This window comes from Anomaloglossus baeobatrachus, chromosome 9 (assembly GCF_048569485.1).
Source record: "Anomaloglossus baeobatrachus isolate aAnoBae1 chromosome 9, aAnoBae1.hap1, whole genome shotgun sequence".
NCBI lineage: Eukaryota > Metazoa > Chordata > Amphibia > Anura > Aromobatidae > Anomaloglossus > Anomaloglossus baeobatrachus.
This window is the reverse complement of record NC_134361.1, coordinates 39,380,130-39,403,603: the sequence shown is the minus strand read 5'-3', so window position 1 is coordinate 39,403,603 and position 23,474 is coordinate 39,380,130. Positions and strand designations below refer to the sequence as shown.

The 23,474-nt window shown below is 45.9% G+C and overlaps 1 protein-coding gene across 1 annotated transcript; it reads right to left on the bottom strand.

Annotated features, from left to right (window-relative positions):
• Positions 1-5,442: 5,442 nt before the first annotated feature.
• On the bottom strand, positions 5,443-22,137 carry LOC142251086 (cytochrome P450 2G1-like). Its single transcript, XM_075323597.1, has 9 exons — positions 21,849-22,137; positions 19,785-19,947; positions 16,645-16,794; positions 16,194-16,354; positions 15,942-16,118; positions 14,042-14,183; positions 12,470-12,657; positions 7,930-8,071; positions 5,443-6,617 (listed from the first exon to the last, which is right to left on the bottom strand). Exons 1-9 carry the CDS (start codon positions 22,026-22,028, stop codon positions 6,436-6,438), a joined length of 1,485 nt encoding a protein of 494 aa, XP_075179712.1. The 5' UTR covers positions 22,029-22,137; the 3' UTR covers positions 5,443-6,435.
• Between the last annotated feature and the right edge of the window lie 1,337 nt (positions 22,138-23,474).

The window sequence follows — 23,474 nt, the reverse complement described above, 5'->3', positions numbered from 1 at the left end:
ATCCTTTACGGCCTTTTTGGTACATTTTTGAGGTCACAAAGATGCACCTGAGGCCGGGGCCACACCGAAACTACTGCGATCCTCGCATGACACTCGGCTCATGCTGGCAGTACAGCAGAGCCGAGTGTCATGCGAGTGTCACTGCGACTTAAGTCCAATCGTGCGATCAGACCACAGCTGCGGGAGGTGGGCCGGTGCTGAGGAGGGGCGGGCCAGCGCTGAGGAGGGGCGGACCGGTGCTGCGGAGGGGCTGGCAGGCATTGAGGAGGGGTTAGCCGGCGCTGCGGAGGAGTGGGCTAGCGCTGCAGAGGGGCGGGCCGATTCTAAGGAGGGGCGTGCTGGCGCTGCGGAGGGGAGGGACAGATTTATCTCCCTCTCTCCTCCGTAGCTGGCTGTTGCCATTCTCGCCCTGCACTGGCAGTACACCGGTGTACTGCGAGTGTGTCGCGTAGTGATGTGTTGGTCGCGAACGAACCGACACAAAGATTTGGCTCCCTGCAGTGACTGACAGGATCCGGATCATCAGTGTGAGCCACTAAAATCTCTAAATGGCTCTTTTCGCCGCCAAAACCCCGCCCACCCGCGGCTAAACTCCGCCTACTCAACAATCTAATTGGTCGCTTGTAAGTGGGCAGGGTTTTGGCGGCGTTACTTTAATCTTAAATATGTGTTCACTTGGGGTGAACACATATTTAATAAGGAGCCGAGAACGATCTGAAAGATCCGGCTCTTTTTGGTGAGCGGAGCCATGGGAACCGGATCACCAAAAAGAGACGGACTGCCCATCACTAGTGTCGTGGGCGGGGGACGATTGACAACAGGGAGGCCGCTTGAGGCACTTGATTTGGGCGGTGGCTGTGGCTCAAGTGGCAGCCGGATTCGGGGCTCGCGCAGCCGTCCATCGCCCACAAGTGAAAAGGGGTTATTTATAGGGGATAAAGTCTTTGTCGGTGATGCCACCCGTGGGTTGCGGTGAGGGATGGAGACACCTCCACTGCCTTGTATGTGGGTGCCCGGGGCTGATGGAGCGGGACAGCAAGGTGGGATCCCCTCCACGGGTAGGGGAGGTGTAGTCCCGGGGCCCAGGGTATTGTGAGAGGTTGCAGGGAGCAGGAAACTCACAGTTCGGTTGTCGTGGTGCTGGATGAGCTGCTGATGATTTAGATGGTCAGTAACCACACACAGTCTGTATTTTAAACCAAATTGCCAATGGCCGGTCACCTTTGGTGGGTGTCTTCGGGTCCCACACCCAGATAAATAGCCAGGGGCCCTTTCTTCCACACTCTGTCTGTCTCTTTCTTGTCTGGACTAGTCCGCTTGAACAGCCTCTGGACTCTTGGCACTGGCGGGCTACAGCCCTGCCCTGGTCGGCCTCAGGTTCCCCGCGACCGGATATCCGTCACCTGTGGCCCTCACTGCCATCTAGTCCGGTAGTCCAGGGCTCCAACCCCGACTACCAACCTTTCCAGGGAGCTCCAACTCCCTCCAGTCAGGTCTTCACTGACTACAGCCCAAACTGAAGCTAAACTCTGCTCTGTCACTTCCCAAACTTTTCTCTATCCCTCCCATTTTCCTGGGGAGGGGGTGAGTAGAGCTTGATTGGCTGGTGTATATCTGTGTGGGGACTATGTTGGTGCCAAGGAGGAGAATGGCCTGCACTTTGGTGGATTTGTGCAGGCTCTGTGACAACTTGGTTTTGCCAGGGTGTCACAAGTGCAGTGCGATTTTTCTCTCGCCCCATAGACTTGAATGGGTGCGAGAGAAACAAGGATCGCATTGCGCCCTCAGCATGCTGCGATTGTTTTCTCTGTTCGATTAGGGCTGAGAAAATAATCGCTCATGTGTGCTGACACACAGGCTAACATTGGTCCGAGTGGAATGCGATGTTTTATCGCATTCCCCTCGCTCCGATTTTCATGCTTTTTGCCTTAAGCCTAAATGCGTGAATTTCCTTCCCCAGCAGAGTCTATGAGATTTCTATTTTGCTGTCTACACAGTGCATCGTTTTTTGGGTTGTGTTTTTGGAGATGCAGCATGTCAATTCTTTCTGCACTTTTCCAGCGTTTGAGCCCTGCCAGTCAATAGATTTGACTTAAAAAATGCATTGGGCAAAATGCGATAAAAATGTGTCAAAAAGGCATGCGTTTTTTGATGCGTTTTTGCCTTGGGTGCGTTTATTTGAGGCCAAAAACGCTGCATCTTTGCGGTTAAGAAAACATGCAGTGTGTGAACATATCCTAAAGCATGCTGCTTTGTTCAATTTTTTTCGAGAGCCCCTGATTTATTTATTTATTTTTTTGATCCTCACTTTTTTGTTGAGTGCATACACTTTTAATTTATAACACCTAATCAAAGTCTTTTTTTTTTTGTCACAAAAAAGCTGCAAAAAGTACCAGAAAAAAAGCAACAAAAATATTTTCACTATCCCGTTCCAGACCGAGCAATTTTCCATTTTTGCGCTTTAGGTTTTTTACTCCACTTGTTCCAAATTTTTGATTGGTCTTTTTTTGTGGGACAAGTTGGACATTTTAACAACGCCATTCATTTGGTTCATTTGAAAAAGCGCAATTGCATACTTGTTTTTTTGTTGTTTTTTTTACTTCAATATGATTGTCTAGGTCAGATTCCAAACATGCATACTTTTATTAATATTATTTTCTTTATTTAAATGGTGCAAAAAAAATTCTAAATTTGTAAGAAAAAAAAAACCCACTTGTGTCACCATTTTCTGAGACTCGTATCATTTTCTCTTTTTGGTCGATGGAGCTGTGTGAGGACTTATTTTTGCATCGTGATCTAATGTGTCTATTGATATCAATTTGGGGTAGATACGATGTTTTAATCATCTTTTATTGCCCATAAAACCATAATTCTGGCGTTTTTCGTCTAATTCCGCTGTTTACTAATCGAGTTTTCTTATTTTATATTTTGATAGATTGACCTTTATGAATTCAGCAATACTAAATATGTGCATTTTTTTATTTATGTACACTCATGGTCAAAATTGTTGGAACCCCTCGTTTCAGGAATATTTTTATGGATATTGCATAGCAGTATTCTATGTGGATGACTGTTCACACCAAGCACAGGCGCTCACGCATCATGGCACGGCTCATCATTCTAATTCAGGTTCCCACTGGCTTGTTTTCCTTCAATCTCCACCCCCTCTTCTGTGATTGAGGGGCGATGATAGATGGAAAATCAACAGTTGGGAAGGTGTCTGTAAATGTGACGCCCCAGGACAGTGGGGTCCTTGGTCCTGGGCATGTGGCGAACAGGGGAGTCGTGATCGTGGCTGATGCCCGGTTCCGTGACCCCGGGGGTCGATCCGAAAAAGGGTGAAAAAAAAGTGGAAAAATAAAAGTAAAATAAATAAGAGTTTTTGACTATGCCACTATTTTGTAGGAGCCGCCGCTGTGTGATCTTCCTGGGGTGGGTAGTATAATGCAGCTCAGGTGTTCTGGCCGTCCGCAAGTAGGGCTAGGCCCCGGAAGAGGATGATGGTGGTTGTAGTGTGCAGTGTGAGCTGATGATGCACCAATGTAGAAAGGATTCAAGCCACACAGGGACTGCAGTTTAAACTGGTTTTTTTTACTCACTCATTGTTCTGGTACCAGTGCCCTGGTGCTGCTGGTTTTCAGGTGTTCCCTCACCTGTTTTTCCCAGTGCCAGTTGGTGACTTGGTGAGCTATCCTCCATGTGCACTTTAGTAGTCTGTGGGTCCCCGTGGCCTAAAGCTTCCTGGAATCCTTTCCGTTTCACAGTCTTGGCCCGTATAGCAGGCAGCCTGAACAATTTTAATGGGTTGGACTCCTGTCCCTGTCCCCAGGTCCCCTCTTTGCTGCTTTGCTCCGGACAGTCAGGTTGGTGAGAGACCCTGATGATCCCTTCACCTGGCAGATTTAACAGGTAGCTTGAAGCGTACTCCCGTTCAAGGGTTCTACTCCCCCGCCTGTGCTGGATTCTGTGAGTCCTGGTCCTGCACTCCTCTAGCAACCCTAGGTTCCTTGAGCAATAGTTCCTTACTCCACAGCTACCCTTCTCCTTTTTTAGCTCCAGTTCTTTCTTCATGTTTTAACACCTAGTACTATTGTCCTAAAACATTTCACTTTCTTCTTTATATATATATATATATATATATATATATACACAGTGCCTACAAGTTGTATTCAACCCCCTGCAGATTTAGCAGGTTTACACATTCGGAATTAACTTGGCATTGTGACATTTGGACTGTAGATCAGCCTGGAAGTGTGAAATGCACTGCAGCAAAAAAGAATGTTATTTCTTTATTTTTTTATTTTTTTTTTAAATTGTGAAAAGTTTATTCAGAGGGTCATTTATTATTCAACCCCTCAATCCACCAGAATTCTGTTTGGTTCCCCTAACATTTTAAGAAGTATTTCAGGCACAAGAACAATGAGCTTCACATGTTTGGATTAATTATCTCTTTTTCCAGCCTTTTCTGACTAATTAAGACCCTCCCCAAACTTGTGAACAGCACTCATACTTGGTCAACATGGGAAAGACAAAGGAGCATTCCAAGGCCATCAGAGACAAGATCGTGGAGAGTCACAAGGCTGGCAAGGGGTACAAAACCCTTTCCAAGGAGTTGAACCTACCTGTCTCCACTGTTGGGAGCATCACCGGAAGTGGAAGGCTTATGGAACTACTGTTAGCCTTCCACGGCCTGGACAGCCTTTGAAAGTTTCCACCCGTGCCGAGGCCAGGCTTGTCCGAAGAGTCAAGGCTAACCCAAGGACAACAAGGAAGGAGCTCCGGGGAGATCTCATGGCAGTGGGGACATTGGTTTCAGTCAATACCATAAGTAACGTACTCCACCGCAATGGTCTCCGTTCCAGACGAGCCCGTAAGGTACCTTTACTTTCAAAGCGTCATGTCAAGGCTCGTCTACAGTTTGCTCATGATCACTTAGAGGACTCTGAGACAGACTGGTTCAAGGTTCTCTGGTCTGATGAGACCAAGATCGAGATCTTTGGTGCCAACCACACACGTGACATTTGGAGACTGGATGGCACTGCATACGACCCCAAGAATACCATCCCTACAGTCAAGCATGGTGGTGGCAGCATCATGCTGTGGGGCTGTTTCTCAGCCAAGGGGCCTGGCCATCTTGTCCGCATCCATGGGAAGATGGATAGCACGGCCTACCTGGAGATTTTGGCCAAGAACCTCCGCTCCTCCATCAAGGATCTTAAGATGGGTCGTCATTTCATCTTCCAACAAGACAACGACCCAAAGCACACAGCCAAGAAAACCAAAGCCTGGTTCAAGAGGGAAAAAATCAAGGTGTTGCAGTGGCCTAGTCAGTCTCCTGACCTTAACCCAATTGAAAACTTGTGGAAGGAGCTCAAGATTAAAGTCCACATGAGACACCCAAAGAACCTAGATAACTTGGAGAAGATCTGCATGGAGGAGTGGGCCAAGATAACTCCAGAGATCTGTGCCGGCCTGATCAGGTCTTGTTTGAAGTTTGCAGGCTCTAACTTATTTGCATCTTATCAAACCTGCTAAATCTGCAGGGGGTTGAATACTACTTGTAGGCACTGTATATAATGGATTCAATTTCGGTCTGGTTGAGCGCTAGTGAATGAGCTGCCAGTCTTTGTAGGTGATTTGCTTTATTAATAATAGTAATAAAAAGGATAACTCCTGTTTTATACAACGCGTTTCAGCAAAGTCTCTGTTGCTTTCCTCAGGTTTCAGTGACTTTCTTCTCTCTAGCACTTCTGACTCCCTCAAAGTCTCTCTTTCCAACAACAACTGACGTTTTCTTTTCCTTCCGCCAACTCCCCACCTAGCAACTAGCACCGCCCCTTTTTGGGTCTCTTCCTAGCAGATTGGATGCTTACCAACCAGTAGGTGGCCATCCTTTAAATCTGTCTCTAGGCAGTTTTCCCAGGTTGGACATTTGGGCATGGGTTTAGTGTATGTGTGATGGTGTTAGTGTGTTTACCGATACTGATTTTCCAGGGTTTGGTTTGTCCACAATTGGTTACATATTCTGTGGCACCTGATACTTCAGGGGTTCTACATTAATGTTTGGCCCCGCCATGATGCACGAGCGCCTGTGCTTGGTGTGAAGAGTCATCCTGTGCTGACAGAGTCCCTTTAAGGAGCTTGGGAGGGGTTGAACTGTTTCCAGTACAATTTGAGTATTCTCTCCAAATCGATTCATCATGAATTTAATTTATCCGGCAAATTCAAATTCTAAAATTTTACGAAATCATAATTTAGTGCTGACGAGAAAGTCGGTACCGCTATTTCCGATCGATCCATTTCCGTTCCGAGCAGCTCTCTTGCCAACGTTTCCGCAAACGACGCGATTGGTGATTTACATTGAGTTTGATAATAAATGCAGATCGTACATTGTACAGACAGCTTTATTATATTTTAGCTGTAATTTAATTATTGTCATCGAGGTTCCACATAGAGCTGATAAGTTCTGGCCACAACTCCATTTTTCCCAGGTTCAGGGGTGATTTCAAGATCTTCTGGAGCTTTGTTAGATTTAAGATGGAACTTCTGCAATAAGTAAGTCAACATGAGGAAGATCTCCATCCGGGCTAAACCCTCTCCTAGACAGCTCCTCTTTCCTGTGAAAAATAATATAGAAAAGGTTAAAACTCACCAGTCTGTGCCATATTGATGGAACATAAAGATATTTTTACAATACGGATCTGGAAGATGGTGAATCATCTACAATTACCATGTGCCTATGATGGAAGTCAACTTTACCTTGTCTTCCACCACTGAGATACATGAACTACAGTTGCCTGGGACTTTAACATTGATAACCCATCCTCAGAATAGGTCATCAATGTCTGATTGGTAGGGGCGTGACACCTGCTTCCCCCTCGCGCACCCTCGCCGTTTAACTGTTTCCAGTGCTGTCGCCCAGAACTGCTCAGTTGTGGAGCTAAGCAGCACAGTTCTGTCAACTGTATAGTGTCCACAGCTGCCATTGCGTATCCGATCCCCTATTTAAATCAATAGGGATCTGGGGTACAGTACTCAGTTGTGGCTACTATTAGGTCAACGCATCTGTGTTGTGCAGCTCCACAACTGAGTAGTTCCAGGTGGTAGCACCAGAAACAGCTGATTGGTGAGGGTGCTGGGTGTTGCACCCCCACCAATCAGACATAGATGACCTATTCTGAGGATAGGTGTTACGCTAGGTATGGGGACATACCAAGCGAATGCAAAAGGAAGGTGAAGGGAAACTCTGTGTCTAGGGAAGGGGGAGATTGTGACATCTGACTAAGCCTACCACTGGCCGCTGGCTCCCCTCATGTTCCTAGATAGGTTCCACATGTATGCGCCGAGCTGGATACCTGACCCTAGGCTGACCCTGATCCAGGCCCTACGTAGGGGGCGGATGGTATGAGCTCTTCATCAACCCCACTAGGCGCTAAAAGACAGACAGGGATAAGAAACAAGGCAAAATAACAAACAACTTATCACCAAGAAAATACAGGGAGAGGGACTGCAAAATACAACAAATTTACTCCAGGTGATTGCAAGCCGACTGCTTGCATTCAGGATCTGTAGGTAGTTAGAGCTATCACCAGCACAGAGCAGAAGGAAATGAGGGAATTTAAGGACACATACAGAAGCGCAGATGGAGACAGCTGAAAGGATAAGGAACTCCGCAAGATCCTAAAGGGAAAGGGATGAACCCTAAGCAGAGGACAAACAAAAGATACCATATACATAAAGCAGGAAACCTAGATGATCAGGGAGCAGATTGCACAGCTGAACCCTGTGACCTTCTATAGTTGGACACCACAGGACTGCCTGTCACCCATGACACACCCGTGGCAATAGGTCATCAATGTTAATGTCCCGGACAACCCTTCTAAGTCCCAACCTTGTAGGTAACTAACTTAAATACTCATGTCGAATTACCAATGGAGAATGGAAGAAAAGCCTCGTTGTTCTTGAAGTGTCCTTTTTTATCCAGAAAATGTCTTGGATCAAATTTGTCTGGTTGCTCAAAATACTTGGGATCTTTTAGAACAGATGTCAGCAATGGCGATACCGTTGTATTCTGAAACATGAGATTAACAAGAATGAAGTGAACGTTAGTATGTAGCTGGTAAATAATTACTAATTAATTTCATTTTTTTTTTTCAAATTTCCTAAAATTGAACTTAAAGAATGCCTCCAGTCAACATGTATTAACCCCTTCACGACCATGGACGAATATATCCGTCATGGAGCGTGTCCCGTTAAGCCCCGTCCCCTGCCGCGGGCAGGCGGCGGGGATCGGCGCACATATCAGCTGTTTTCAACAGCTGACATGTGTGCCTACATGTTCCGAGTGGAATCGCATTCCACCCGGAACATTTACCCCTTTACATCTCGCTGCCAAAGTCTGGCAGCGAGATGTATATGCGCGCGGCCATGTTTTTTACTTACCGCCGCCCCCACCGGAAGTCACGTGAGTGATCACGTGACTTCCAGGGGTTGCCATCGTAGCACAGGGTCATGTGATGACTCCTGCAGCTATGACGTTTTACTTTCGTTTTCACCCGGCCGGGAGCAGGGGGAAAACAAAAGTTGACTGAATCTGCTGTTTACAGCTGTATAGCTGTGATCAGCAGATAGATAAGAGCGATCGGATTGCTGATTGCTATAGCCCCCTAGGGGGACTAGTAAAATAAAAAAAAAAAGTAAAAAGTTTTAAAAAATAAAAAAAAAAAAAAAAAAAACCTAAAAGTTCAAATCACCCCCCTTTCCCCCCATTGAAAACTAAAGGGTTAAAAAAAATAAATATACACATATTTGGTATTGCCGCATTCAGAAATGCCCGATCTATCAAAATATAAAATCAATTAATCTGATTGGTAAACGGCGTAGTGGCAAAAAAATTCCAAGCACCAAAATTACGTTTTTTGGTCGCCGCAAGTTTTACACAAAATGCAATAAGAGGCGATCAAAACGTAGCATCTGCACAAAAATGGTACCATTAGAAACGTCAGATCGAGACGCAAAAAATAAGTCATCACTGAGCCATAGATCCCAAAAAATGGGGTTTCGGAAAATGGTGCAAAACGTACGCCACTTTTATTGGACAAACTTCTGAATTTCTTTTAACCCCTTAGATCAGGGGTGGGGAACCTTTTTTCTGTCGGGGGCCATTTGGAAATTTCTACCAACCTTCGGGGGCCGCACAAAATTATCAATGTTTAAATGACCCTGCTATATTGGGTGAAGCAATTAATTAACTGGGGGCATGGGGCTGGGGGCACACACCACACGCGGGGCTGGGGGCACAGACACCACACGCGGGGCTGGGGGCACAGACACCACACGCGGGGCTGGGGGCACAGACACCACTGGAGGGGCTGGGGGCACAGACACCACTGGAGGGGCTGGAGGCAAAGACACCACTGGAGGGGCTGGGGGCACAGACATCACTGTGGGGGGAGGCACAGACATCACTGTGGGGGGAGGCACAGACATCACTGTGGGGGGAGGCACAGACATCACTGTGGGGGGAGGCACAGACATCACTGTGGGGGGAGGCACAGACATCACTGTGGGGGGAGGCACAGACATCACTGGGGGGGGCTGCACAGACATCACTGGGGGGGGCTGCACACACGACTGGGGGGGCTGCACACACGACTGGGGGGGCTGCACACAGGACTGGGGGGGCTGCACACAGGACTGGGGGGGGCTGCACACAGGACTTGGGGGGGCTGCACACAGGACTTGGGGGGGCTGCACACAGGACTGGGGGGGCTGCACACAGGACTGGGGGGGTGCACACAGGACTGGGGGGTGCACACAGGACTGGGGGGGTGCACACAGGACTGGGGGGGTGCACACAGGACTGAGGGGGTGCACACAGGACTAGGTGATGGGCTGCACATAGGATTGTGTGGGGGTGCACACAGGACATTGGGGGGCTGCACACAGGACTGGGGGACGGGTGCACACAGGACTGGGGGGGCTGCACACAGGACTGGGGGGGGCTGCACACAGGACTGGGGGGTGCACACAGGACTGGGTGATGGGCTGCACATAGGATTGTGTGGGGGTGCACACAGGACATTGGGGGGCTGCACACAGGACTGGGGGAGGGGTGCACACAGGACATTGGGGGCCACACTGCGCTGAGAGTTTCATGTAACTCTGGCGGAGAGGGTTTACAGAACTGGTGTGGGGAGGCACAAAGCATTGGCAGGGCACATAGCAGCAGAGGGTCGGCGCTGGACTCACAGCAGCATTGCACTCACATCACCGGAGTGCAGGAGCCGGACACACTGCATCAGAAGGAGAAGGCAGGCACTGATCTCCGGAGGGCAGGGGGCGGACACACAAGGCTAGGAGCTGTGAGGCTGCTGTGGACCCGCCCACAATTGGCACTGGCCGACGGGAGAACACATTGCAGCACAAACAGCAATGTGTGGATTTAAAGGGCCGGCGGCAGCAAACCGCGGTGACAGCACCAGCACTGCCTCCCCCGGGAATCTGCCCGGGGGCCACATAAAAGGTCATGGCGGGCCGCATGCGGCCTGCGGGCCGGAGGTTCCCCACCCCTGCCTTAGATACAAGTAAACCTATACATGTTTGGTGTCTACAAACTCGCACCGACCTCAGGCATCATACCCACCCATCAGATTTACCATATAGTGAACACGGTGAATAAAACATCCCAAAAACTATTGTGCAATCACACTTTTTTTGCAGTTTTTCCCCACTTGGAATTTTTTTGCTGTTTTCCAGTGCACCATATGGTAAAATTTATGGTTTAATTTAAAAGTACAACTTGTCCCGCAAAAAACAAGCCCTCATATGGCAAGATTGACGGAAAAATAAAAACGTTACGGCTCTCGGAAGAAGGGGAGCAAAAAACAAAAACGCAAAAACGGAAAGTGCCCCGGGGCTGAAGGGGTTAAAAAAAATTCTTGTGGCAAGCTTGGATATAAATTTAATGTTTAAGGTTTGAATCTTGGCCAACATGAGTCCTAAAATTCACAAGAAGACCGGTTTATTGTAAAACTGGTTTTACACACCTGTCCTAGGTCTGGTCTCTGCTTCCTTTTCCCCCAGTCCACTAAACTTTCTTTGCTCCACGTCAGGTTTTGCAAGTAGCCCAACGTGCTCCCATGTGATAAACTTACTAGGCCTATTAAAGTCCATCCAAGACAGTTTCTTGGTATTAAGTCTTTCAGTTTGTCTGTACACAATGACCTTTTTCCAGTTTCCAAGACCTCTGCTATCTATCTGTGGTCTCCAGGACATCTCATGTCTACCTGCAGCTTCCAGTAACTTTGCTACCTGTTCCCAGTCTTCCAGAACCTCTACCACTTGTCTGAAGTCTCCAGGAAGTCTCCCGCCTGCCTGTGGCTTCCAGTACCTCTGTTACTTGTTCCTGGTCTTCCAGGGCCTCTGCTACCTGTTTGAGGTCTTGAGTATGTCTCCTGCCTGTAGCTTTCAGTACCTCTGCTGCCTGTCTGTGGTCACCTGGACATCTCCAGTCTCTCTTTAGTCTCCAGGATGTCTCCTGTCTGGCAATAGTCTCCAGTACCTCTGCTACCTGTCTGCGGTCTCCTGAACATCTCCTGTCTGCCTGCAGTCCCCAGAACGTCTCCTATTTGGCTGCAGTTTCTAGGACCTCTGCTACTTATCTGCAGTCTTCAGGACCTCTACAACCTCTCTGCATTCTACAGGACCTCATAAACCTGTTTGTGGTCTCCTGAACCTCTGCTACCTGTTCCCTAAGTGCTCAACTGTCTGCTGCACTGATGCCCATGGTCTGTGTGCCCTCCCATATCTGGGGTTAGAGGATCCACCTCACCTAATGAGCACAACTAACATCCCCTAACTTTGGGTAGTTATCTGATATGTAGAGGGGCTTTTGAAAGCCATTTTGAATTTCCTCATGCCCAATCCCCTTTTCTCGCGAAAGACAAAAAACTCTAGCAGCAGCTTCTTCCTCCCCCTCATTATTATGAACATACTAGAACGTTTAGATCCTGAATTTGTATGACAGAATTGGGAGAGAAAATTATTCAATGAACTATTTTGTCCAACTGCTAGCTGTTGTGCATGGTAGGCTTAAAGGGGTTTCTGCTAGTATGATATTGATGATTTACGCTTTGAATAGGTCATTGGTATCGGACCAATGGGTATCCGACTATGTACACTGCTTACATCAAGCCCATGTAGCTGGAGAAGATTTTGATGACTCATTTAAAGGGTGGGTCATCGATATCACCTAGTGGACAGTCCCTTTAAGAGAGTCTGGAACTTTTGAGTGTAGTAGATTTCGACAAAGAATCATGGCCCTTTGCATTTACATTGAGTGGTTGTTTATATACCTGTCCACTAATGATTGAATCCATTTATATCTACTGGATAAAATATATCTCCAAGCAGAGTCAACACCAACATTTCATGAATTTCGTGTAATTATACTTATTATTTTTCTCACCTTTGGGATGTTGTATCCTCTAAATACTGTATCCTTACTGGCCGCATGTGGAATCCCCATTGGGACTATGTCAGCAAATCTCTGGATCTCATGAATCACTGCATCTGTATAGGGCATATGAACACGATCCTCCAGGGCGGGAGATCGACTCTGTCCAATCACTTTGTCAATCTCATCCTGGATCTTCTCTGCAGATACACATTACATGGTCACTAGATATTAACCAATAACCAAAACCCCCTTATATCAATGCTAACCCCTTAATTACAAATTACATTAAGTCTCAGATATTAGATGTTATTTATTACTAACTAAAATTATATGATTTATATAAAACGTTGACAGTCACTAAAATTAAGAGAATTTTGAAATCTCACTTATAAGAATTAACCCAATTAGAAAACCCCTTTTAGAAATGCTTTACCTCATAGTGTTTAAGGTAGACCTAAGCCCATCGAGTTCAACCCATAACCTAACCTAGCATGTTGAGCCAGAGGAAGGCAAAAAAACCCCATAGGGCAGACAGTAAGTGCCACATTAGGGGAAAAAAATTGCTTCCCAGCTCCACATATGGCAATCAGACTAGTTCCCTTGTTCAACGACCCATCACATCTATTGTACGTTGTCCATTACTATTGTCAGTGGCTTCACCTCCAATAGGTAAAATATTTTTTATACCCAATCTACCACCATTATAACCCACCAGGTCTATCGCGTCTCCTTTCTATAGATCACTCCTACCTAAAGATCCACCACATCTTAAGGGTACTTTACACGCTGTAATATCGTTACCGATATCGCTAGCGAGAGTACCCGCCCCCGTCGGCTGTGCGTCATGGGAAAATCGCTGCCCATGGCGCACAAAATCCCTAACACCCGTCACATGGACTTACCTTCCCTGCAACGTTGCTCTGGCCGGCGAACCGCCTCCTCGTCACAGCGACGTCACACGACAGCCGTCCAATAGCAGAGGAGGGGCAGAGATGAGCGGGACGTAACATCCCGCCCACCTCCTTCCTTCCTCATTGCCGGTGGACGCAGGTAAGGAGATGTTCGTCATTCCTGCGGTGTCACACACAGCGATGTATGCTGCCGCAGGAACGACGAATAACATCGTACCTGCAGCAGCAACGATATTTAGTAAAGGAGCGACGTGTCAATGAGCAACGATTTTTCACGTTTTTGTGCTCGTTGATCGTCGCTCCTTGGTGTCACATGCTGCAATGTCGCTAACGGCGCCGGATGTGCGTCACTAACGACGTGACCCCGACGATATATCGTTAGCGATGTTGCAGCGTGTAAAGCACCCTTTGGAATCTCCTTCTGCATTTATTGCCCTACCTATTCACGTCAACCACAAACCATGACATGTCATGGGTAAACACTGATTTGGTGGACCTTCGAAAGTATCACAGCTAATTTTGGAACTTAAGTCAATATGTTTCCAATATGAAATATGACAATTGTATACACATTATAAAAAGTAGTCCAATGTGTCATTTACGTCTTAATATTGGGAAATATTTGATGGGGTGCACCACAAATATTGTGACTGCTCAGGACTTTACTTACTTGCCACATCTGGGTACTTGAGGAGTATGAGGAGGGCATTTCTCAGAGTTGTACTGGTGGTTTCAATTCCAGCAAAGAACAGATCTATTACCGTTCCAAACATGTTCTCAAAGTGGAATTCAGTATCTGGATTGTCCTTCTCCTGTAGATTTGGACATGTCATATGATCATTGGTCAAAAAGACATTAAACGATTATGACTATTTAAAAGGAACCTGACATCAGATTTTTAGTGCTTAAATGAACGGTAAAATGCTGTAGTACTTGTAAAAGAATATGTAAATCATATACTCAAAGTAATTGAGCAGGTATACAGCCATATAGACTTAGGGGTACTTTGCATGTTGCGACATCGCTACTGCGATATCGTCGGGGTCAAATCGAAAGTGACGCACATCTGGCGCCGGTAACGACGTCGCAACGTGTAAAGCCTAGATGTGCCGATAAACGATTGCAAAAGCATCGTAAATCGGTGATCTGTGTAGCGTCGCTCATTTTCATAATGTCGCTACATCAGGAGATACGATGTTGTTCCTCGTTCCTGCGGCAGCACACATCGCTGTGTGTGAAGCCGCAGGAGCAAGGAACATCTCCTTACCTGCCTCCACCGGCTATGCGGAAGGAAGGAGGTGGGCGGGATGCTTACGTCCCGCTCATCTCCGCCCCTCCACTTCTATTGGCCGCCTGCCGCGTGAAGTCGCTATGACGCCGCACATCCTTAGGAAGGAGGCGGGTCGCCGGCCAGAGCGACGTGACAGGGCAGGTAAGTGCGTGTGAAGCTGCCGTAGTGATAATGTTCGCTACGGCAGCTATCACAAGATATCGCATGTGCGACGGGGGCGGGTACTACCGCGCTCGGCATCGCTAGCATCGTCTAGCGATGTCGCAACGTGCAAAGTACCCCTTAGAGTTATACTGTAGTTCTTATAATTTACCATCTCCCTTAAAGAATAGGTCATCCAAGGAGTGGACTACCCCTTTTGCATCACCATTTTTGCCCCCATTAAAATAACAATGCTTATCATCACATCCAATGTTGGCGCCATTTCAGAGGTGTCGGCACTTTCTCCTCAGGCTCACGTGATATTGTTATGTCAGGCAAATGTCACAAGGAGGTTTTTACAAACATCAACGACTGTCATGGCGGCGTCAGGATCTGTGGAGACTAAAGATTCTGTCTACTAACTCATCTGATGTCTGTGATCAGCACCCGCAGACCCAGGTATCGACCCAAAGACTTGAAGTTCATAGGCAGGCTAGCAAGAGTTATTCCTTGCTTGGCTGCCCATTAGTCTCCTTTGATCACATGCTGTGGGGAAGCCAATCACATTTAATCCCCTCCTATATATGCTGGCTGGATTATTCCTTTAATACCAGCTATAGCTTCTCTACACTGGTCTGGTGAGGTGTTGTGATTCAGACTTACTGGTGGTTGTAGTACTTTGTTACTTTGAGCAGATGTTGTGCTAAACCTTGTTGTCCTTTTGTTGCTGCCTTCCTTCTCTGGCTTTTCTCCTTAGTCTTTTTCTGGTGGTTCCTGTGAGTTTGCTATGTCTCTGGGTTTTAATTTTTTTCCTGCCCTTTCCTTTCCTGGGAGACAGGCTGGTATTACTCAGGAATATAGTAAGACAAATGAATCCAGCATCTCCACCATTAGGGGTAACCCTGAGTTTAGGGGTAACCTAGGGTCTACTAGCCAGAGGGACAGTATAGGAGCCCCTTATCCCTCGCTTTCCTACATTCACATCGTGACAGCGTGGTGAATTACAGAAATTTCTGCAACATAATCTGTAGTGTATGAATGATTATAGGGAAACAAGTGTTCCTAGCAACAAGGAACACCAGCAGCCTTATAGAGGAGCAATAGGAATCTGGTAGGTGATCTAGGAAATTGGCATTACCTCCTCCATCTTTATGAGGAAGCTATCAATGAAGTCTCGTGGACAGTTCACATCAATGGTCTTTTTGTGGTTCTCAACAGCTTGAAGGACAAATTCTTTGAGCTGATCCAAGTTTCTAAAGACCTTTCTATGAGGACCTGGGATGTAAGTTGACGTCTTGGGAAACAGATGGAGCAGCTGTGAAAAGAAATTTTCGTTACGTGACAATAGTTGAAGCTTAATCTTGTGTAAAATGTTCTATAGGTGACTTACAATCCCCCATGGAGAGACAAGAAGGGAGAACATTTCCTGCAGTAGTGACAGTAGGGTCATAAACTCCTCATCTTCATAGTCAAAGCGTTCTCCAAACACAATTGAGCAGATGACATTAGAGACGGCCAAACGTAATGAATCAGTTGGGTCAAACGGATGTTCTACATAGAGATAGAAGAGATTGATCAGAAATTGGTGTACGCTCCTGTCTGCAGCCACTATTTCCATCACATCAACTATGTTACTGCTATTGACTTTTGAAATTTGGCCAATAAAATGGGTCACGGTCAATAAGCGCTTTGTTACGGTGGCATTAGAGTTTTTGCAGCTTGCATTCCTATGAGAAAACACTGACTGGCACTAATGTGGTGGAGCCATGTTTGGTTCTCTTGGCTTCTCAACCATGTCTTCCACCCTACATCTCAAAAAATCATTACAAGTACTCACAAACCTCCATTATTTCTGAACCTTTCCACCAGAAAATGGGCTTCTTCTTGGATCCTCTCTCCAATTCCCCTTTTCCCCATCCCAAAGTTTCTCAGGGTGGTTAGTGAGAATCGACGTAACAGTTTCCAACGCTCCCCATTGCTTAGCACAATCCCTAAAAGCAAAGCGATAAAACATCAATATGAAAATAAATCCACAAAACTAGGAGGATTTAGCAAGCATGTCCATAAATCATGCATTTGTCATTGAGGATTCTGTTATGTATACAATATATCTGTTTTCTAATTATTGACATGTCAAACTGGTGTCAGGACACATTTGGTACCAAAATACGTCCTCTCAGGTACTAACCCGAATTGTGATGTTTTTGTGCTCTAGTCCATGAAATGTCATAGTTTAGTGTATTACATGTTAGATAGCTCAGCACTAGAGATGAGCAAATCTGAACTGTAAAGTTCGGGGTTCGTACTGAACTCTGCGTGTCTACAGACTGAACCCAAACATGGTCTTTTAAAAAAGACTGTGTCCAAATTCAGATGCTATTCGTATGCTAACCACTTGATTGAGCATTGGGGTGCTCGGGTATGCTCAGTCAAGAGAGCGTTTCCAGTCTCTTAATGGCTCTCACTGGGTGTCAAAATAACATTTTTGAATGCTGTGTGTCCCCCCAAAAACAGAAGAAAACCCGATCTCCCTCCAATGGAAATGCTCTCTTTATGGCTGGCTGTATGTGGACGGAAGCCAAACCGCCCAATCATTGGCTTCCATTATGTTCGTCACATGAGCCAAGCCAGTTATTTAAGTTCCCCATTAACTTATATGTGGTTCAGGGTTCAGGGTTCAGGAACAAGTTCAGGTCAAATCTGGGTCTCGAAACGATTTTTTAAGTAAAGTCTAGCTGAACCCGAACACACACACTCATCTTTACTCAGCACTTCAATGACTAGTTTTGTCCATCAATCCCATCTGTCCATTGGTGTTATGTCCTAGTCTATCTTTTAGTAGGCCTTGTGTATTCTGTCTTCTGTTTTCTTGATATCCTGCTCTTCACTGGTTTAGTTCCCCATTCTTGGTATCTATTAGTGTCGCGGGCGGAGGAGGGGACGCCGCGCTCTCCCACTGCTCGGGTCCGGCTGCCGCGGCTGCTGCGGCCTACCGCTGCTCGGTGGCTCGAGCGATGGGCCGGATCCCGGGGACTCGAGCGGCGCTCCTCGCCCGTGAGTGAAAGGGGATTGGGATTTGGGGATAGTTTATTGTCCGTGACGCCACCCACGGTTGTGGTGATTGAATGTACACCACCGCTGCTCTGGCTGGGGATCCCGGGAGTGATGGTGTGGAGCAGCCAGTTGTTGTGTTGCCCCTCCGTGGGTAGGGGTTGGTGATCCCGGGGCCCAGTGATGGGGTTGGGATGGTGGACAGGCGGGTATGGGGCCTGTGGAGGTGCAGGGGCGCAGGGGCAGCGCTGTGCCGCACGGCACGGAGGTACTCACTCAGCCAGTGAACACGACATAGTTCTCGGTAAACAAACGGCTGGTTGGACGGGTTCCTCGGACGGTTCACGGTGCTGATGTTCCCTGCAGTTAGCGGTGACGGTCTCTTCCCTGCACCTATGTGTTGTTGTTTGGTAGCGATGGGTTCCCACCGGTAACCCGCTCCCCAGCTTGGATATGAGCCGGAGGAGCTCCACTCTTGCCCGCAGGCGCTGGCCCTGGGAAACTGGTGCCTTGGCGGTGGCGGTGTCTCCCCTTAACGGTTGGACTGTTGCCTTCAAACGGGACTTGATTGTTGGGAGACAGTCGTCCCCTTCACTGACGGATTTGGCAAATTCGGTGACTCCTAGCCTTGCCGGGATCCGAAAGGCCCCTGCCCTGGTGCTGACTAATCTTCGTATACCGCTCCGGTACCGCCGGGTCACCACCCGTCCGCGGTCCTTTCGGCAACCTCCAATCAGTCTCGCCTGCAGACAGTCACCGCCGTCTGCCAACCTTGCTGTCTCAGTCCGGGGCACACACCTGGACCAACTTCAGGCTTCTTTCTGTCACTTTCTCCGTTGCTCTTACTTTAGCTCCTCTACCACTTCCTCTCACTTTTAACTCCCACTTCTAACTCTCCACTTCAACTCCTTCCACCTCCTCCTCCAAACTCTATCTTTTTCTCCTTCACTTCCCTAGCTTAACTCTGTTCTACCTGGTTCTCCCGCCTCCAGGGCTGTGAACTCCTTGGTGGGTGGAGCCAACCGCCTGGCTTACCCCCTGGTGTGGACACCAGCCCCTGGAGGAAGGCAACAAGGATTTTAGTTTTGACCTTGTGTGTACCTGCAGGGAATGTGGGGTGCGTGTGGTGTTGTGACCTGTGACCCCTGGCTTGCCCAGGGCGTCACATTAGCTTAGGTATCCATCCACTCTTTTTGAGTTGTGTTTAGTAAATTTGGTGTCTGTTTAGAGCTTTGTACTTCACTCCCTGGTACATTAGTGTTTCCTAATGTTGTATTTCAATCTCTTGTGTCCATCAGTTTGATGTCCATGTCCTTTATTTTTATTATTTGTTAGAACTTGTGGATATCGATTTCACCCTACTTCATCTTCTTGGTGTCTTTCTCATCATTGGTTTAGTGTTCCATTTGGTCCTCTACTCTTTGTGATCAATGTTTCTAAACCCTGGAGGCTGTTTAGTGCTGTGTTCTCTGGTCCCTCAAGCTGTAGTGTTCTCTTGTTTTGTCCTTTAATTCTTTTGTAACCATCGGTTTGGGGTTCCACTTTTTTATTTCATACTTTGTATGCTCGTTTAGTGTGTTGTAGATCTTGCAGCTGTCTAGGGTTTTTAACTCGATTACCAAATGTCCAAGCATCCACTTATTTTGTCCCTCATTCTCTAGTGTCAATTGGCTTGTAGTCCACTGGTGTCCATCAGTTTGTAGTCCACTGGTGATGATTGGTTTGTAGTCCTACGTTTTGGTTACAAGTGAGTGGTATACCTTAGACTGCTTAATTTTTCATCCTCCAGTCCCTGGTTCTCAGATGTATGCTAGTTTGATTCTGAGTGTTTGGTAGACCCTGTGGCCAATTTGTAAGTCATTGTCTGTTGTCCACTATTGGCTGTCCCATTTCCTTACTTCTATAACGTTATAAAATATATACTACTCACCATAATCTTTGAAAACCGAAGATGCAAAAAATGTGTTTCCTCGTGCGGTGAAGACATCACTATGATCCACTAAGGCTTCTTTTACACAGTCGTAGCCAACAAGGATCACCATCGGGTTATTGCCTATAAATATAGACATCACCGGCCCGTACTGCTGACTGAGCTGAAATTTAAAGGTAGATAGTAACTTATAATACATTGTAACAATTGGCTCATTAAATCTGTCATTCAATGGTGAGCTGATCAAAAAATGTTTCAGTGGCCAGTAAAAATTTGCAGCTATTGCATCAAAATCTAAGATATTACAATCTGTATCACTTAATACTAATGTGTTGTTGTCACTTGGGTAATATCTGCAGACTTTGGTTGGACATATTCTTGTTTACAATACAGGGACATAAAATTTGGGGGTTCTCAGGTCATAGTCACAACTTGGCTTAAGAGCTTGACTTGAGCGGAAGAGGTCCCATGGTTCCATATTGGAATACCTGTGGTAGACGTGATGCATAATGATGAGTAATGGGTGACCCTGTTATCAATTTTGTGGTGGGTTGTTTGAGCTTTATGCTAAATGATTAAGTCAGATTTTATAGGAATGGAGTCCTGCAGGAGTTATACCTATTTTATATGGAAATGCAAATCCTAAAAAAGTACCAGAGTTAGGCGGGCTTTGCACACTACGACATCGCAGGCCGATGCTGCGATGCCGAGTGCGATAGTCCCCGCCCCCGTCGCAGCAGCGATATGTGGTGATAGCTGGCGTAGCGAAAATTATCGCTACGCCAGCTTCACACACACACTCACCTGCCGTGCGACGTCCCTGTGGCCGGCGACCCGCCTCCTTGTTAAGGGGGCGGGTCGTGCGGCGTCACTGTGACGTCACACGGCAGGCGGCCAATCGGAGCGGAGGGGCGGAGATGAGCAGGATGTAAACATCTTGCCCACCTCCTTCCTTCCGCATAACCTACGGAAGCCGCAGTGACGCCGGTAGGAGATTTTCCTCGCTCCTGCGGCTTCACACACAGTGATGTGTGCTGCCGCAGGAGCGAGGAACAACATCGGACTGTCGCGTCAGCGTAATTATGAATTACGCCGACGCTGCACCGATGATATGATTACGACGCTTTTGCGCTCGTTAATCGTATCATCTAGGATTTACACACTGCGAGGTCGCATGCGATGCCGGAAGTGCGTCATTTTCAATTTGACCCCACCGACATCGCACCTGCGATGTCGTAGTGTGCAAAGCCCGCCTTAGGCTAGGGTCAGATGGCCATATATTCCCTCATCTAAGAGAATAGGGCAGATTATGCCAATCACATTCTGACTAAACTGAGATCATAGTATGATCATAGTGGAATTCGATTTTCATGGATGAGGAGAAACTGGAGACAAAAAAATTCTCCATCTTTTACATTCTATCAGTTTATGAAAATCAGACCTCACTCAGATGTTTCCGCAGACCCATTGACCTACATGGTTGAGTGCAATCGATAATCAGATCCAACTCGGATACGCTGTGACTTTTTTTTTCCTTGGACCAGCTCAGACATAGGAAAATATTGAACATGTGGACGCCTGCGTACCATAGAATCATATTGGTCTGAGTGCCAACCAATGTCTTGTCTGATTGCATTTGGACCACACATACGGTGGTGTGAGCGAGCCTTAATACTAAAATGAGATCTTGGTAACCCATGTGCATCCTCTGTCCTAAACGCATACCATGCAAGCAAGGATCTTCCAGCCAAGAGTATATCTACATGACGTATTTTAGAAGTTTGGGAACCCGACAAGTTTCTTTTTAGGAGGAAAACGTTTCTGCACATGTCTTTATGGACCACCGGTCAGAGATTGGCTACAGAACATGATTTAGTTGGCTTTTAGTAATGTTCAAGGCGTAACCACTTAAAGTGCCACTTAAAGTAAACCGTTCTTCCAGTGAGGTGCCACTGGTCAACCTACTGACTTCATAGCATCTTTGTAAATGACACCAAGGACACAGACTGCCGTGATTATAGTGCAATGTAAACTTCATTATAGATGGTTCTCAATACTACTCACCTTTACCAATGACTGGGGCATTTCAGTAGTGCTCACGTGCATTATGGTTCCCAGTATTGGAAGAGTCGGTGGTCCAGGGGGTAAATTTTTGCTTCTCAGTTGTCTTCTCCATGTAATAACATACAAGAACAGAGTGACACACAACGTCAGAAAGATGGTTCCTGTTACTCCAAGCTCCATATTCCCTGAACACTGGAAACAGGAATGTAGAAGCTACGGTACATATAGTACACAAGAGCAGGCGGCGCCCAGCACCGGGGAAGGGTTGTATAACAGTGTCTTATTTCTGGTCACATGAGTCCAACGTGCAAGACCGACACAGGGTTTATGGAGCAGAATGACTATATGTATTCACTGACGGATGTTATTTACACAGGATGATAAGAGGCTCCGAATGAATAAGAAATCTACCGCTAAATAAGGAAATTTCCCAAGACGATCCATATAAGGAGGCAGATGTGTGTATTGTGCAGGATATGTGCTCTTCTATCAAGGGGCAGACTTATGAGCTTATTGTTATATATATATATATATATATATATATATATATATATATATATATATATATACATAAACATATATATAATATATATATATATATATATATATATATTTATTGCTTCTCAATAAATTAGAATATCATCAAAAAGTTATTTTTTTTCAGCAATTCAATACAAAGAGGAGACACATATGTCATATAGAGTCATTGCACACAGAGGGATCTATTCCTATATATTATATAGAGTCATTACACACAGAGGGATCTATTCCTATATATATTATATAGAGTCATTACACACAGAGGGATCTAGTCCTATATATATTCTATAAAGTCATTACACACAGATGGATCTAGTCCTATATATTATATAGAGTCATTACACACAGAGGGATCTATTCCTATGTATATTCTATAAAGTCATTACACACAAAGGGATCTAGTCCTATATATTATATAGTCATTACACACAGAGGGATCTATTCCTATATATTATATAGTCATTACACACAGAGGGATCTATTCCTAGATATATTATATAGAGTCATTACACACAGAGGGATCTAGTCCTATATATTATATAGAGTCATTACACACAGAGGGATCTATTCCTATGTATATTCTATAAAGTCATTACACACAGAGGGATCTAGTCCTATATATTATATAGAGTCATTATAAACAGGGATCCATTTCTATATATCATATAGAGTCATTACACACAGAGGGATCTAGTCCTATATATATATTCTATAAAGTCAATACACACAGAGGGATCTAGTCCTATATATTATATAGAGTCATTACACAGAGAGGGATCTTTTCCTATATATTATATAGAGTCATTACACACAGAAGGATCTATTCCTATATATTATATAGTCATTACACACAGAGTGATCTATTTCTATATATTATATAGAGTCATTACACACATAGGGATCTATTCCTATATATTATATAGTCATTACACACAGAGTGATCTATTTCTATATATTATATAGAGTCATTACACACAGAAGGATCTATTCCTATATATTATATAGAGTCATTACATACAGAAGTATCTATTCCTATATATTATATAGAGTCATTACACACAGAGGGATCTATTTCTATATATTATA